Raw genomic sequence first — 17,293 nt, forward strand, 5'->3', positions numbered from 1 at the left:
GTAAGAGAGAGAGGAAGAGAGATAGGGAGAGAGAAGGCTTGAGAGAGAAAGAGAGAAAGGATAAGAGAGAGGGAGACGGTAAGAAAGAGGGAGAAAGAGGGTAAGAGGGGGAAGAGGGTAAGAGAGAGGGAGAGGGTAAGAGAGAGAAGAGGGGGGAAAAGAGGAAAAGATAGAGGTGAAGAGAGAGAGAGGAAAGAGAGAGCGTAAGATAGGGAGAGAGAGAGAGAGAGAGAGAGAGAGAGAGAGAGAGAGAGAGAGAGAGAGAGAGCCGGGCCGAAGAGGTGATACGACGGCCCAGGATGAATCTCAAAGTCGGCCCCATACCCGGCTCAAGTTGGCGCCTCCGGGCAACTTTCCCGCCAAAACCTCCTTCCGCAATCCGCATCGATAGGGCTGGACAAGAAGAGGGCCACTGCAACGACCCAACCAGAGAGAAGAGAAGAGAAGAGAAGAAGAGGAGGAAGCGCGGCCCAGAGCTGAGGCAATGGAAGACTCGCCGGCGGCCAATCGCCGGAGATCCGGCCGCTCCGCCGACGCCGCCGCCCGCGCCGACGCCCTCCAGCGCCTCAAAACCCTCCGCCGATCCGGCGGCCGCCGATCGGAATCCGGCACCAGCTTCCTGATCAAGCTCGAGGAACCCATCTACGACACCGTCGGCGAGGAAGACTACGCCCGCATCGTCGCGCAGCGCAGGGAAGCTGCCAAGGGCTTCATCGTCGACGACGATGGCATGGGCTACGACGACCTCGGCCAGGAAGTGGACTGGGCCGACGCCGCCCTCCCCCCTTCGTCCGACGAAGACGACGACTTGGATGCATCTCTGAAGAAGAAGATGAAGAAGAAGGAGGCGAAGAAGGACCCCCCTGCCAAGAAACCCGCCCCGACTTCCCTGACCGCTGCGGCGGCGTTGATGGGGAAGCAGAAGCTCTCTACCATGTTCACTTCGTCGGTTCTGAGGAAGAACGAGAGGGGCAAGGGCACTTCTTTGTCCTCCGACAGCATCGTCGATGATTTGATCGCGGAGTACGCTCCCGACGAGGCCGACAGAGAAGAGAGGAGGTCCCGCCGTGTGGGTCCGACGGCCGTCGTTCCTGGCGCTCGGAGCTTCGCCATTGCTCCTCCGTCGGCTATGGACGAGCCCAGAACGCCTCTGCCTGTTGACAATCCTCCTTCGATAGTTGAAATTTCGGAAAATCGCGTTCTAGAAACTGATTCGGGGCGCGTGAAGGAAGAGCAGATGGCTGATGAATCTGCCATTTCATGCGAGAATGATACCGTCGAAGTGAAATTGGAGCCTGAGGTGAAGATTGAGAAGGTGTTTGTGCTTAATGCGAAGATACAACCGGAAGGAGAAGGCAGTACGCCGAGTGCCACTGCGGGTTGGAAGTCAATGTGTGAAGGGGATTATGGAAGCACTGCGAACAAAGCGGGTATCGCCGAGGGAGCTGAGATCGATGAGAAATCTGAGTTTGAATTGGGCCCTGATGGGTCGCTGAATTTTTACTTGATCGACGCGCACGAGGAGTCATTTGGTGCCAACGCAGGAACCATTTATCTTTTCGGAAAGGTTTAACTTCCATTTTCAGTTTAGCTTATTCTTCGTTGCATCTCAATTTTTTTTTTTATTAACGTGGTTGTATGCCAGGTGAAAGCAGGGAATTCGTATCATAGTTGTTGTGTGGTTGTGAAGAACACGCAGAGATGTATTTATGCAATTCCAAATAGCTCTGTATTTGAGAGTAGCATCACTTCAGAGCTTGAGGAAAAAGTTGCCAGCTCTAAAATGTCAACCGCTGATTTTCGCGCAAAACTCCAGGTATTTTTTTCTTTTTTTTATTCTCGCGTAATGATGATACGCTTATCATTTTAATTTTTCACTCGATAATATTTTTATTCAGGACATGTCAGCTAGCTTGAAAAATGAAATTTCGAGTCTATTGATCCAAAATAATGTATCGTCGTTCAGCATGACTCCAGTTAAGGTCAGTGCTGTTTGCGGTGCTTTTTCCTTTTACAGGCATTGTACCTTCTTGTTTTTGCTGTTATCTTTTGATCTGTTGTTTAACAAGTATATGATTATTCTATATCATACAGAGGGGTTACGCATTTGAGCGGTTTGACATTCCCTCGGGAGAGCAATACGTTCTGAAGGTCAATTATCCATTCAAGGTATTCTCTTGTTCTTAAGGCCACTTTACCATTCTTTCTGGGCTTTCTTGGCTTATTCTTTCACCTGAATTGGTATTTAACTTCTGAATGTCGTCATATTGTTGCACTACTTTTTCAAGCAGATTGCTTGCTTGATTGGAATATTTAAAAGCTCTTTACTCGTTGCTGCTAAGTTGTTAGATCATTTTGGGTATCTACTGAGCTTATTTCTCATTAAGTCACTCTTCAAATCTTTTTGTCCGTTGCATCGTTTTTATCATGGTTTTATCGTATCCTATTCTCAGCCCGTCGCACAGAAGCTTGAAATTCCTCTCCCCAATAAACTGTTAAGCGTTCTGAGGGTTCTGTGAAGAAATGTAGCATACACCAGTCAGTTTATCTCAAAACTAGGTCATTGGGTGCACAACGTACTTTTAGACCTGTCACTCTAAGTGGATATGCTTCAAGTTCAAGTTAGGAAAAGCTTAATGCCCTGAAAAATTAGGATCAATGTTCTTCTCCAGCATCATCTTTGGAAATTCTAGCGTTTCATCTGAATAAAGTAGGCTGTATACGAATGTCATAAATTCTCATCTCAGTTCTTGTTTCTTCATTCCAGGACGCCCAGCTTCCGTCAGATCTGACAGGAAACAATTTTTTCACATTAGTAGGAACTAGCTACAGGTAAGAATTCGTATTCCTTTACCGGTGTAATTTGTTCATCCATGGATTCAAAGATGATCTTTGAACCTTTCTGGCATGATTTCCCCCCCTAAATCAATGAAGTAAAGTAGAGGACAATTGTGTTCTTTTGAAAATAAGGAGAGCATACTTAGAACTCGACCTTTTGAATAGCTTACTTTTCAGGCCCTAATCTCATTTGTTTTAAAAATCCTTATTCAACTTACGATAGCTGAAATATTAATGTTGGTTTTATTTATTTATGTTTCACTGGTATTTTTTTTATTTGCAGCGCTCTGGAGCTATTTTTGGTTAAGAGAAAAATCAAGGGTCCCTCCTGGTTATCAATTTCAAACTTTGCCACCTGCCCAGTACAGCAGCGGGTGAAGTTTCTCTGAAAACTTCGTTATTCCTCTCTCTACAACCCAATCTCAAGCGCGTGATCTTGAGACACTTTTTTTCCACTCTCCCACTAGATTTTGGTTGATTATTTCCATTTTTATTTTTAATCTGTGATACTCGTGTTGATGCGCAGGTAAGCTGGTGTAAATTCGAGGTCACCGTTGAGTCGCCGAAGCACATTTTCAATTTTACATCAAAGACCCTGCCTGAAATTCCATCTGTCATCGTGACGGCGATAAATTTGAAGACAATAAACAGTGAAAAACACAATGCAAATGAAATAGTTTCCGCATCTATTGTTTGTTGTCACCAAACAAAGGTTAGTTTATTTTTTCTAGGTCCTTCAGAATAAATACTTTTAGTGGCAATATTATGTTTTATGCAGTTTAAATCCAATAATCCGCGACTTCATCAATCTGGATTATTCAGATAGACGGGCCTATGTTGGCGTCAGAATGGAAGAGGGCCGGAGTACTTACCCACGTCACCATTATCCGGAAACTCGATGGCGGAATATTTCCAGTGGGCTTCACGAAAGAAGTTGGGGATAGGAACACAAAGGCCGGTTCAAATGTTCTTGCTTTCGAAAGCAGGTCCACCTGACGCCTATTTTCTAATTAATCTAATTTAATTCACCTAATATTCTCTGCTAATTGAAGAAATAACTCATTCGGCAGTGAGAGAGCGCTGCTAAATCGTTTAATGATCGAGTTACACAAGCTGGACAGCGACATTCTCATTGGCCATAATATCTCCGGGTTCGACTTGGATGTCCTCTTGCATAGAGCCCAGGTAAGTCATCCGCTTGTATTATTTTTTTCTGTTAATAAGAGGAATTTCCCGAGTTTTGTGCTAACATATGATAAAATAATACTTTTGGTTGCAGGTTTGCAAGGTCCCGAGCTCGATGTGGTCAAAGATCGGACGGCTCAAACGTTCTGTAATGCCCAAACTCACAAAAGGGAACACCGTTTTCGGATCGGGGGCCAGTCTTGGTCTCATGGCATGCATAGCGGGTCGCCTATTATGTGACACTTACACCTGCTCCCGTGATCTCTTGAGGGAGGTAATGAACAGATTAAATCTGTATGTGGATTATTTTTTTGATGCTCTTTATTTTGAACGGTATTAATTTATGTTTAATGTCATTGGCAGGTGAGCTATTCCTTGACCCAACTCGCCAAGACCCAGCTGGGCAAGGAAAGGAGAGAGATCTCTTCGCAAGATATCCCATCCATGTTCCAGACGGCAACACGTCTCTTAGAACTAGTGGGTGCTCCTTCCGTGAATATTTTTTCTGACGATATTAATAATACAATTCTTGATTATTTTTGGTTAAATTGGATTTACTTTAGGTTGAATGTGGGGAAACCGATGCCTGGCTTTCTCTTGAGTTGATGTTCCATCTCAGTATCCTGCCTCTCACCCGCCAGTTGACTAATATAAGCGGGAACATCTGGGGAAAGACTCTCCAAGTAAGTTAGATTTTCCCAAAACATTTTTTCAATTCCTTAAATTTCTCTTCATTTTCAACAGGGCGCCAGAGCTCATCGAGTGGAGTATCTTTTGCTCCACGCCTTCCACGCTAAGAAATACATCGTTCCGGACAGGGTAACCGCGCGCAGCAAAGCTGAGATCGTTTCTAAGAGGAAAATGAATGAAGATGTCGTCGATCTAAACGATGATTCTCGCGAGAACGAAGTTAAGGAGAAGAAAGGCCCTTCTTATGCGGGAGGCTTGGTTCTTGAACCCAAGAAAGGATTGTACGACAAGTACATACTGCTTTTGGATTTCAACAGTCTCTATCCTTCAATTATTCAGGTAGCCTCCTCACTAATCCCATCATACTGCAATTTTCAAGATTATTTAAATGAACGTCTCATTTAATTACCATTTTTCAGGAATATAATATATGCTTCACGACTGTGGAGAGATCTCCCGATGGGCTCGCCCCTAGTCTACCTTCTTCAAAGACGAGAGGAATCCTTCCCGAGGTGTTTGCCGTGACTTTGACCGAGTCTTCCTTTTTCATGTTCTTTCTCCAAACCCTCTTTTTGGGCAGCTTTTGAGGAATTTGGTCGAGAGGAGGAGAATGGTCAAGTCCTGGCTGAAGAACGCGACTGGAATCAAGCTTCAACAGCTTGACATCCAACAGCAAGCGTTGAAGTTAACGGCCAACAGGTTAGTCTCTATCGTCTCAGTCATGATGTCCTTCCTTTTTTTCTCACCTGATGTTAATAATTATATAATGTGTGCCTCTCATCAGCATGTACGGATGCTTAGGCTTTTCCCACTCTAGATTTTACGCAAAGCCTCTTGCAGAACTAATAACGCTGCAAGTGAGAAACTTTTAACTTGGGCCTCCTGTTCATTACCTTGGACGTTAATAATTATACTTTTCTTCTGTAGGGAAGAGAAATTCTGCAGAGTACAGTCGATCTTGTTCAGAAACACCTAAACTTAGAGGTCCCCTCCGCGTTATCATTATTCGTCTTAATTTTCATACATGCGAGAATTTATATTAAAGAAAAATGTCTCCGCCGACAGGTGATATATGGTGACACAGATTCGATAATGGTGTATAGCGGCGTGGATGACATAGCCCAAGCCAAGGCCATGGCCGGAAAAGTCATCCAGGAGGCAAGTCTCTCTCGCTCGCTTGAAAAAGGTCAACTTATTAAATAATTAATGAGTTTATTATTAATTTATTTGTGCAGGTCAACAAGAAATACCGGTGCCTGGAGATTGATCTAGACGGCCTGTACAAGAGGATGCTACTCCTGAAGAAGAAGAAATACGCTGCGGTCAAAGTCGTCTTCCGCGACGGTACGCCCTTTGACGTCATCGAACGCAAGGGCCTCGACATGGTGCGGCGCGACTGGAGCCTCTTGTCCAAGGAAATCGGCGACTTCTGCCTCTCCCAGATATTATCCGGAGGGTAATTAATTACTTTCTTTGAACAAAATTCTATTTTTCTCAGAAGAAATGTAAAAAATTTAAAAATATGGCTTCACACACAGGTCCTGCGAGGATGTAGTGGAGGCGATCCACCGCGCTCTGATGAGGGTAAAATTTATTCCAGGGCTAAGATAATTGTTCAAATATTTGAGTGGGTTAATGACTTCACAAAGGGCGCAGATTCAAGAAGAAATGAGGAACGGGCAGGTGATGCTGGATAAGTACGTCATCACCAAGACTTTGACCAAGGCCCCCGAAGACTACCCCGATGCCAAGAGTCAGCCTCACGTCCAGGTGGCTCTGAGACTAAAACAAGAGGGCCATGTCACCGGCTGCTGCGCCGGCGACACGGTTCCGTACATTGTCTGCCGTCAGCAGGTACCCACCCGCTCATCAAACCACCGGCTTCCCCGGTGGACCGCATCTGAAATCTTTGTCTACTTCGTAACATGAATCTTCATCTCAGTCTTCTCTTCGATATCGACACTCTGCATTCATCTTCATTGACTTTGCAACATCCATCTGAACCTGAATTGACTCTGTGACAACTCCAAGAGTGGCGCCTGCGTTGGCTTTGCAACATTCAGATTCATCTAAATTGCTCGTGTTGCAGGAGCCGAGCTCCGGTTTGGCAGGGGGGTTGGCCGGCCGGGCAAGACATCCCGACGAGCTGAAGAGGGATGACGGCGAAGGATGGATGGTGGACATTGACTATTATCTCTCTCAGCAGATCCATCCGGTGGTGTCGAGACTCTGCGCGTCTATCGAGGGCACGAGCCCGGCCCGGCTGGCCGACTGCTTGGGCTTGGATTCCTCCAAAGTGAGCTTCCAATTGCCCTTTCATCTCCTCAACCAGCCCAATTCCCCTTTCATGTGTCTGATGCTTCTGTTGCCCAATTCTCTCTTCTCTTCCAGTTCCAGCAGACGAGGGTCGATGCCGCCGCCGCCGACCCCTCCGCCGCCCTCCTCACCGCCTTGGACGACGACGAGAGGCAAGATTTGAAGCCCGCCTGTGTCCATCTCTCTAGATTTTTATTTTGAATTTTGATAGTATTAAATGTTTGTTTTTTTTATGTTGACAGGTACAAGGGGTGTGAGCCGTTGAGAATATGCTGCCCGGGATGCTCCTGCTCCTTCGAGTGCCCCCCGATATCCAGCCTGCTCTCAAGCTCCGGCGGCGATCCGCCGGCGGAGCAGAGCTTCTGGCGGCGGATGGCCTGTTCGCGCTGCCCGGACGGCGACTCCGGTAGAATATCCCCCGCCATGCTCGCCAACCAGGTCTAGCTTAACGTCACCACCATCGGATCTGATCTGATCCTGATCTGCTCCGATCTGACCGTCCGATCTTGCGCTGGCACAGGTTAAGCGGCAGGTGGAGAGGTTCCAGTCCACCTACTATCGGGGCCTGATGACGGTACCATACTGATTAACCAATAAATAATTCACGCTATGATTAGCTCGATCAAATCTAAGTTGCGAATTATTCTGTGCCGCGGCAGTGCGACGAGGAGGTGTGCAGGTGTACGACGCGGGCGCTTAACTTGCGCGTGCTGGGCGATTCGGACAGGGGAACGGTCTGCCCAAACTACCCCCGCTGCAACGGTCGTCTCCTCCGACAGGTCTCCTCCTTTCTCTCTCTATCTGAGCTTTTATATCTCTCCTTCTCTCTCTTGGGCACGCGTCTGACCGGGCTTTGACCGGGCTTTTCCAGTACACGGAGTGGCATTTGTACAGGCAGCTGAGCTACTTCTGCTACGTTCTGGACGCCCCCCGAAGTCTTGAAAAGGTTTGACTTTTTCCTCTCTTTGTCTCGGATTCTCTCCCTCTCTCTAGATCTGATCCGTCCGTTTTTCATTGGGCGTGGCAGATGGATCTGCCGGGTGAGAGAGAGAGGGAGCTGGCCCAGGCTCGGCTGGCGAGCGGCCCGGCTCTGGCCGCGGTGCAGGCGGTCCGCGACCGGTGCGCCTTCGGCTGGGTCCGCCTCGCGGACCTCTGCGTCTCCTCCACCTAACCAGTGAACGAACCCTCTGCGCGCGTAAAACAAAAACAGAATCCCCCGTTGACCCGGTGGGCCCTACCTTTCTCGAGCAGATCTACTCCTTCTGTGCACGTGCGGCAGAGTCGCCACGTGGCGTTGCCTTGACGGCGACGACACGCGTCGCCGGGGGGGGGGGGAGAGAGAGAAGAGGAAGACGATAAAGGGCCAGTCTTGAAAGTGGGCTTCTCGTCCCGTGCCGGCGAGGGGGTCTTCCGTATCGGCGCGGTCTTCGAGGCGGCGCCGCCAGGCCCCCCTCGTGCGGCCGCCCCGATATAAACAGGCCGGCCCGAGCAGGTCGGGCCAGCGGTTACGATCATGCCGGACCAGACGGCGGCGCAGATGCCGTTGCACTTCCGGTGCCCGATCTCGCTGGAGCTGATGCGAGACCCGGTGACGGTGGCCACGGGGCAGACCTACGACAGAGCCAGCATCGAGTCGTGGCTCGCGGCCGGGAACCGGACCTGCCCCGTGACGCGGTCGCCGCTGCCGGAGCTCTCGCTCATCCCCAACCTGACCCTCCGCCGGCTCATCCTCCGCTGGAGCGCCGCCGACCCCGTCGCGGTGGCCGCGCTGCTGCTGCAGGCCGCGTCGCCGTCCTTGCCCGACCCCGACCGTGTGGCCGCGCTCCGGCGCCTGCGCGGCGCGGCCGACGCGCGCGCCGCCGTGGCGGCCACCCCGGACCACCGCGCCGACGTCCTCTCCCTCTGCTTCCGCGCGCCGGACGCGGTGGCGGCGGAGTCGCTCGCGCTGGCGGCAGCGGCGCTGCCCCCGCTGTCGGAGGCGGAGAGCGCGGCGGTGGCGGGCTGCCCGGAGCGCGCGCGGCGGCTGGGGTCGCTTCTGGCGTCGCACCCGTCGGCGGAGGTCCGGGCCTCGGCGGCGGCGATGGTGGAGGCGGCGGCGGCGCGGTCGGCGGAGGTGAGGGCGGGGCTGGGGCGCGCGCCGGGGTTGGTGGAGGCGGTGGTGGGGGCGGTGCAGGGGGGCGGGGAGGAGGCGGGGGCGGCGATGGGGGCGCTGCTGGCGGTGTGCCTGGCGAAGGGGGGCAGGGAGAGGGCGGCGGCGATGGGGGCGGCGGAGGCGGTGGCGGAGCGGGTGGGCGCGGGGGGCCTGGAGAGGGGGGACGCGGAGCGGGGGCTGGCGGCGGTGGAGCTGCTGTGCCGGGTGGCGGCGGGGAGGGCGGGGGTGGCGGGGCGGGGGGGCGCGGTGGAGGCGCTGGTGGGGGCGGTGGGGGGGAAGGCGTCGGAGCGGGCGGCGGAGCACGCGGCGGGGGCGCTGGCGGCGGTGTGCGGGGAGTGGGAGGGGGCGCGGCGGGCGGCGGTGGAGAAGGGGGCGGTGGGGAGGCTGCTGCTAATGGTGCAGAGCGGGTGCACGGAGAGGGGGAAGAGGAAGGCGCAGGCGCTGCTCAGGCTGCTGCGCCCCGCGTGGCCCCCCTGCGACTCCCACGCCGTCTCCGACGACTTCCCCGTCCCCCGCTGCTCTGCTGCTTCTTCCTCTTCTTCCTCATTCAACTTTCCCTGTTAGTTTAGTTACACCTCCTGGCCGGGTGACGTGCAACCTTTGGCCCAGCCTGCTCCACTCTCTACTGCTCTCTCTCTCTCTCTCTCTCTCTCTCTCTCTCTCTCTCTCTCTCTCTCTCTCTCTCTGTTTCCCTCTCCCACTTTCTCTCTTTCCTCTCTCTCGGTTTCCCTCTCCCACTTTCTCTCTTTCCTCTCTCTCTGTTTCCCCTTTCTCACTTTCTCTCTTCCCCTCTCTCTCTATCCCTACTGGTCTCTCTCTTTCTCTACTTCTGCCTCCCTTTCCCTCGAGTGGTCTCTCTTCCTCTACTTATCTCTCTCTCCCTCGACTGGTCTCTCTTTTTCTCTATTGTCTCTCTTTCTCTCCACTGATCTCTCTCTCTCCTTCAACCGGTCTGTCTCTCTCTCCCTCTACTAGTCTACTGATCTCTCTCTCCCTCAACCGTTCTCTCTCTCTTTCTCTACTGGTATATCTGACTCTCTTTCTCTTTACTGGTCTATCTCTTTCTCCACTAGTCTCTCTCTCTTTCTCTACTGGTCTATCTATCTCACTTTCTCTTTACTGGTCTATCTCTTTCTCTACCAGTCTCTCTCTCTTTCTCTACTGGTCTATCTATCTCACTTTCTCTGTACTGGTCTCTCTCTCTTTCTCTTTACTGGACTATCTCTTTCTCTACCAGTCTCTCTCTTTCTCTACTGGTCTATATATCTCTCTTTCTCTACCTGTCTCTCTCTCTTTCTCTCAAATGGTCTCTAATCTCTTTATCTCTTTCTCACTAGTGGGCTCCCTCTCTCTTTCTCTATCGGTCCCTCTATCTCATTCTCACTAGTGGACTCCATCTCTCTTTCTCTCTACTGGTCTCTCTCTTTCTCTATTGGTCCCTCCATCTCTTTCTCACTAGTGGTCTCTCTCTTTCTCTCAAATGGCCTTTAATCTCTCTCTCTTCCGGTCTCTCTCTTTCTCTTCCGGTCTCTCCATCTTTTTCTCTCTAGTGGTCTCTGATCTCTCTATCTCTACTGGTCTCTATAAGTCTGACTCATCTCCCTTTCTCTCTACATGTCTTTATCTTTCTTTCTACTGGTTTCTCTCTCTTTCTCTGCCTGGCGTTGGTGATTAAAGGTTGCAGGGGCCGTCGCAGAGGGAGAGAGAGAACACCACCGTTGAGATCTCTATCTCTCTCTCCAAAACGAGGGAGAGAGAGATATAACTAGGGGAAGAAAGGCATCGACTAGTTTCTGCACATCTCTCCCAAATTTATAGAGAGAGATAGAGAGGCACAGACCCCTCCCAATCATGGTCATTCTGGGTTTCGTTGACTGACATAATTTAGAGAGACAAAGGAGTTTTAAATACCTAGAGGATGAGATAGAGAGAGAGAGAGAGACCGCCTCCCAACCATATCATGCTGGTCTTGTTTGACTGATTAAATTTAGAGACAGAAATATTAAATACATATTTATGAATGAATCCACTTGGTCAATAAAGTGGGGGGATCACTTTGACTGGCAACCGGTCGGGCGACGATCTCGAGGCCCCGGCCCGACCGGCCGGTTCACGCTTGAAAGATACAGAAACAACCGGCCGGCTTAAAACCTGCCCTGGCTCTTAATTTTACACAACGTAGCTCTTTGATGCAGACACAATGTAATATCATTCACGGAACAAACTATAAAGTTTAATCTTAAATTCGTCGTAATTATGACCAAGATAGAATGAAGATGAGTTTAGTACACATTATCATTTTACCCTTGAACAAATATAAATATACTAGTTCCTAGCTTGTCATATGAAAGTTTAATCCAAGGGCCATTCAAGTCCCATGAAACAACAATACATCTGGATGTGATTTTCAGATGGAGTGTAAACATAAAGATGCATGGCGTTAGTGGGTAAAAAACTTTTAACCGATCAAGGCATTCGCTTTCTCATAAAAGAAATATTTCTCCAAATGTAGGACACCACAAAAAATTGATGAAATGCAGATAAATATTGCATCTAGCCTTACCGTTACCAATAAATCGTGGATAGTCAAACAATTGGCACAAAATTGCATTAATAGGACGACGGATTTTTAAGGAAATGATTATCCATTAGATGTATTAGTTGTATAAAGAGAAATAATGGTGAGATAGTTTAATATTCTCGTATAGTGACGCCATTTGGACCTCGTGCCTCATTGCCACCATCATAGACTTTCACAAAATTAACTCATTCATTTTTCACAATAAGTCTGTGATGAAAAGCCTCCATGAAATTGACAATGCCTTTATCATATTATTCCACATTAACCTTTGTTCGATTGAAATGAATGTATGGATCATTCCTAGAGTATAGCTTAGGAGCATGACAATTAAATATACTTACTAGCACCTAGATCAAATGTCAGATAATTTGTATCTAATAATATCAAGAACCTTAGGAGATATAAAGTTATTGCAGAATACTGAAAAAGAGAGATTCCGCATTTGTCTTCATTCCGACAATTTATTATATCGTGAACCAAACGCATGATTACATTTCCCCCTCAGAAACTGTCTGCACGGGCTCGACAGTGCATCAACATGGCAGTTCATAAATTTTCATATATTACTTTTAGCTTAAACCAATAAACCAAAAATGTTCAGAACTTTTATGAAATAAAACAATATCGACGTCCAAGTGATCAGCCAATAAATTATTTTTAAGATTTATGAAAGTTCTGTAAATTGTATTATATATACTTAATTGTTGTCAATATTTTATAACTCAATCTAGAATCTAATAAATAAAATAACTCATCGACAATCAGGAAAAACGCTCAAGTTTCCAAGTAGATTGTAAATGGGTCTCACCGTATTAAAATTAATAAATATTTCTTGCAAGTATTCTTCACAGTTTTGGATAAAGTTTACTTTAAATAAAAATCATATATGAGCATTATCTTTCTCACTTAACCGGCTTAATATTTGTAGATATTTCTGAGTCAATAATGTTCTAATCATGGTCAGTGCACGTTCAAACCATGGACTGTTTATGGAATCGATTTGGAATTCTATATTCTATAAAACGATTTAATTTTGAAGAGTAAGATCTCCGAACTTAGTACCTTCATGCAGAAGGACGACAAACATTTCCCTCTTTGTCAGTGGCTAAAATACTACAATAACTAAACTACTACGGCAATTTATGATAACTAAACTAGTACGGCAATTTCAGATCAATTTTTTTTCACTTGAGTCATTGACCCATAGGGTAATATTTGTCGTTATCCATAAAGGTACTAAGTCAAGAAATCTTTTCTCTTGAAACTTATATTGCTTTAAAATTTTTGAAATTTCAAAATGATTCCAGATACAACCAATAGGTTGAACGTGCAGTGACCGTGATTCGAACATTCTTGATTAGGAATTGACTTTTTTGTCTAATCAATGCGCTTTTAAGAGAAATAAATTATTATGTGAACACTGATGGACACATAATTAAAATTTCAAATGCCATTGATTATACATATCCATGACAACATTATTACGTGACTAAGATAAAAATCAAGATTATCAAAGTATAAGGATGATAAATTTTATGCACCGTTTATTGTCCACTTAATCACATAAACGTAGCCATCGGAACCTATCCCTACATGGATCATAGGAAGCCCACATGTGAATAATACTGCTTGGGGCTGAGAACTGCTAACTGAAGAGACATTGAGTAATGAGGAAGAGGGGATGGTCTAAGAAAATCAGATGTAATATATCATCATAAAGGATTAGCATGGTAAATCAGTATCAGAACTGCAAAAAAAAAAGACCTTGTGTATAATGGGCCATCCTCCTCTTCTTTCCTTGTCCCGTTCTTTTCATGGGTCCACTTTCATGGTCCCAACTCCTTAAGTATTATATAGAAGTAATCTCTCTCTCTCTCTCTCTCTCTCTCTCTCTCTCTCTCTCTCTCTCTCTCTCTCTCTCTCTCTCTCTCTCTCTCTCTCTCTCTCTCTCTCTCTCTCTCTCTCTCTCTCTCTCTCTCTCTCTCTCTCTCTCTGTATCTCTCTGTCTCTGTCGCTCTCTCTCTCTCTGTATCTCTCTGTCTCCGTCACACTCTCTCTCTGTGTTACTCTGTCTCTGTCGCTGTCTCTCTTTCTCACTGTCTTTCTCTGTCTCTCTCTCTCGCCTCTCTGTCTCTCTCTCTATCAATTTATCTATCTATATCTGTCTCTCTCTCTATCAATTTATCTATCTATATATAAATCTCCTTCCCTCTCTCCTATCATGTCTCTATCTATCTATCCATCTATATACATATATATCTCAATTCCTCCCTCCCTCACTCCTATCTCATGTCCCTCTCTCTCCCTCCCTTCCTCTATCCTATCTCATCTCTCTCTATCTCTCTCTCCCTCCCTCCTCTCTCCTATCTCATCTCTCTATATCTCTGTCTCCCCCTTCATTCCTCTCTCCTATCTCATCTCTCTATATATCTCTCTCTCCCCCTTCCTTCCTCTCTCCTATCTCATCTCTCTATATCTCTCTCTCCCCCTTCATTCCTCTCTCCTATCTCATCTCTCTATATATATCTCTCTCCCCCTTCCTTCCTCTCTCCTATCTCATCTCTCTCTATCTCTCTCTCCCGCCTTCCCTCACCTTCCTCTATCCTATCTCCTGGCTCTCTCTCTCTCCCTCCCTTCCTCTCTCCTATCTCATCTCTCTCTATCTCTCTCTCCCTCCCTCCCTCACTCCTATCTCCTGTCTCTCTCTCCCCCTCCCTTCCTCTCTCTTATCTCCTATGTCCAATCTCTCCCCCCAATCACTTCTCTCTCTCTCCTCTCCCTCATATATCCTCTCCCTCTCTCTCATATCTCCTTTCCCTCGCTCTTTCCTATATCCTTTCCCTCTCTCTCTCTCCTATCTCCTTTACCCCTCTCTCTCTCTTCTATCTCCTCTCCCACGTTCCCTATCTCTCTCTCTTTCTCAAATCCATCGTTGTCACGCCTGATGGGAAGCATTAACCTCCAGGTTGTCAGCTTCACAGATAATTATTTGACAAGAGAAGCCCACACGCCACAGCACAGAAAAACATTCCGAATCGCTCATTCAAAGCCCTGCCGACCATTTCTTTGACTGAACACCTATTGCGTTGACTTGACCCATTCAGACATGACGTCAGCCTTTCGATGACACCAGTCAAACCCTAATCCACGTGGAAGAATTGGGCCATCAGTATTTCATAAAGAGAACAGCTTCAATGCGCCGATTCTCTCCTGATTCCAGACAAGTAAACCCCCTTCAATTCGACAACGAGCTTAAAAACAAAACAAAAAAAGAACCAACCATCTTCCGCAGTCCACTGCCTTTGATTTTTTTATAATAAAAGGTAACGATAGGTTGACTGCTTCAAGGGTCAACATCAATAATTGGTTTGCATGGGGGGTTGACCTTCTAGCGAGAAAGGTCCTTTCGCACAGATTATGTGGTACCTTTGACTGTTTCAAGGGTCAAGTCTAATAAAGGATTTGCACGGGTTTTTACTTTTTTAATATAAAAAAGAGATAATCACAAATTATGATGTACCTTTGGCTGCGTCAAGGACCATTGCCGATAACAGGGTTTTCATGGGGTTTTGACCTACAAAAATGCAAAATCAGATAATCACATGTTATGAAACACCTTTGACCGTGCCAAGGGTCAACGCCGATAAAAGATTTTGACTTTTTAAAAAGAAATCCAGATAATCAAGGACTATGATGTACCCTTCACTATGTTAAAGGTGAAATCCAATGACTAGTTCTGCAGGGGTTTGATTTAAAAAAAAAAACGGATAGATAGTCACAGATTCCGCCATACCTTTGACTGCGTGAAGGATCAACGCCGATGAGAGGCTTGCAAAGGGTTTGACTTTTTCTAGATAGAGAGAGAGAGAGAGATAGGCTTGCAAAGGGTTTGACTTTTTCTAGAAATAAAAAAGAAGAGAGAGAGAGAGAGAGAGAGAGATTAAGACACAAAAGTCACGTCCAATTAGGAGCAAGTCTCTTTCCGCCGTCCAAACATGCGTCTAAAAAGCCATGATTTCGATCTTCCGCTTCCGGTCAACGCCAGCCCAACCCTATAAATCCACCTTCCGCAAAGCCTCCCCCGCCTTCTCCAACTCACACTGCCGATGAACTCCTTCGAAGCTTCCAACCCGTCAACCGGCGGCGACCCGCGACGTCAACGAGGCTTCCGGCGTCATCGCGCCGCCTCGCTAGCCGAGCAGGAGACCGCGGCTATTGTCGCCGCGCTCTCGCTAGTCGTCTCCGGCAGCGCGCCGCCGGAGAAGGAGACGTCGTCGCCGTCGTCGCCGTCGTCGCTGTCGTCCCAGCCGGCGCCTCCGCCGTCGTCTCCGCCGTCGCGGCGGGCGGAGAGGAAGTACAAGGGAGTGAGGCAGCGGCCGTGGGGGAAGTGGGCGGCGGAGATAAGAGACCCGAAGAAGGCGGTGAGAATATGGTTGGGGACGTTCGAGACGGCGGAGTGCGCCGCCAGGGCGTACGACCAGGCGGCGCTGCAGTTCAGAGGGAGCAAAGCCAAGCTCAACTTCCCCGAAGAAGCGCCGCCCGCCAAGGCGGCGCCGTCGCCGGCGGAGAGGCCGGCCAACCTCTTCGACCAGTTCATGACGTCTTCTCTCGCTTCCTCTCCTTTTCCTCCTCTCTTCTCGTCCTTCTCTTCCTCGCCTTCTTCTTCCGCCGCGGACGCCTCGTCGTCTCCTCCGCCTTTCTCCGCTGCGTTTCCTCCGCTGTAGACGACAGCGAGAAGAAGGAAACCGCGGCCCTTCACTGGCTGCTCTGAGAGAAAGGAGAGTTACTGCTCTCTTCCGACTATTTCAAACGCGAGGAGTTGTCGAAAACTTTGCCATCCTGCGCAGAGTCTACCACCGTTTCTCGGTGGGGAAAAGGGTCGGTCTATTTTATCCCGTGTATCGTGGAAATATAAGTTTTGCTGCTGATATTTTCTAGCTTTTTTTGGACGATTCGAAGATAATTTGCAGGAGAAAGAGAGAACAAGGGCGGTCCGAAGGCGTACAGCCCAGACTATTATCTCCTCCAGCAACGTAACAGGTTGTGGTCGGACACAGATTTGAGTTTAAAGAAATGTCACCAAGCGTGGGTTGGGACTTGGGATAATAAAGTCCTTCAATTTCTAGACGGAGATCCTCATTCAAAGAAAAGCAGACGATCCTCATTTTAATAATTTTGTTCAAATGTGTCGTTAGGGGGGTATACATCACATGCCCGTTTTAATAGGCCTAAAAGATGGTTGACTCGAGGAGTTCGGTTTGGAGATACAGCAAAAGTATCCCATTTCCACAAATACATAAAAAATAAATCTCAAGATATTCTTAGATGAGTTGAAGCTGAAAAGTTTTATCGAAGAAATCTCAAACAGGTTTTCAGATTACACATTTGGCCAAGAATAGTCTCCCCCAGAGATGTTGGGGCAGATTTGGATGAAAATAGTGCAATAGTATTGGCTCATAAGTTAATTTTCTCCATGTAATCCCTGATTCTTGATGTTCATAGTTGGCCTCGTAGTCTTATAGGTAGCTGTT

General features: G+C 47.8%; 3 protein-coding genes across 3 annotated transcripts; all 3 read left to right on the forward strand.

The window, feature by feature from the left end:
• Positions 1 to 381: 381 nt before the first annotated feature.
• ICU2 (DNA-directed DNA polymerase) lies at positions 382 to 8,285 on the forward strand. The gene is made up of 28 exons (XM_078591032.1): positions 382 to 1,567; positions 1,646 to 1,816; positions 1,899 to 1,982; positions 2,095 to 2,169; positions 2,768 to 2,832; positions 3,122 to 3,212; positions 3,365 to 3,550; positions 3,661 to 3,824; positions 3,909 to 4,023; positions 4,118 to 4,297; positions 4,387 to 4,500; positions 4,587 to 4,706; positions 4,768 to 5,052; positions 5,133 to 5,225; positions 5,294 to 5,412; positions 5,498 to 5,570; positions 5,641 to 5,697; positions 5,779 to 5,871; positions 5,949 to 6,169; positions 6,252 to 6,297; positions 6,370 to 6,567; positions 6,803 to 7,009; positions 7,105 to 7,181; positions 7,272 to 7,467; positions 7,550 to 7,603; positions 7,689 to 7,808; positions 7,901 to 7,975; positions 8,057 to 8,285. Exons 1-28 carry the CDS (start codon positions 485 to 487, stop codon positions 8,198 to 8,200), a joined length of 4,506 nt encoding a protein of 1,501 aa, XP_078447158.1. The 5' UTR covers positions 382 to 484; the 3' UTR covers positions 8,201 to 8,285.
• A 126-nt stretch (positions 8,286 to 8,411) lies between these two features.
• LOC144716024 (U-box domain-containing protein 25-like) lies at positions 8,412 to 9,792 on the forward strand. Its single transcript, XM_078591033.1, has one exon. It carries the CDS (start codon positions 8,543 to 8,545, stop codon positions 9,743 to 9,745), a length of 1,203 nt encoding a protein of 400 aa, XP_078447159.1. The 5' UTR covers positions 8,412 to 8,542; the 3' UTR covers positions 9,746 to 9,792.
• A 5,924-nt stretch (positions 9,793 to 15,716) lies between these two features.
• On the forward strand, positions 15,717 to 16,699 carry LOC144716203 (uncharacterized). The gene has a single exon (XM_078591291.1). It carries the CDS (start codon positions 15,869 to 15,871, stop codon positions 16,484 to 16,486), a length of 618 nt encoding a protein of 205 aa, XP_078447417.1. The 5' UTR covers positions 15,717 to 15,868; the 3' UTR covers positions 16,487 to 16,699.
• Positions 16,700 to 17,293: the final 594 nt, after the last annotated feature.

Source organism: Wolffia australiana, chromosome 20, assembly GCF_029677425.1.
Source record: "Wolffia australiana isolate 7733 chromosome 20, ASM2967742v1".
NCBI classification, from domain to species: Eukaryota; Viridiplantae; Streptophyta; class Magnoliopsida; order Alismatales; family Araceae; genus Wolffia; species Wolffia australiana.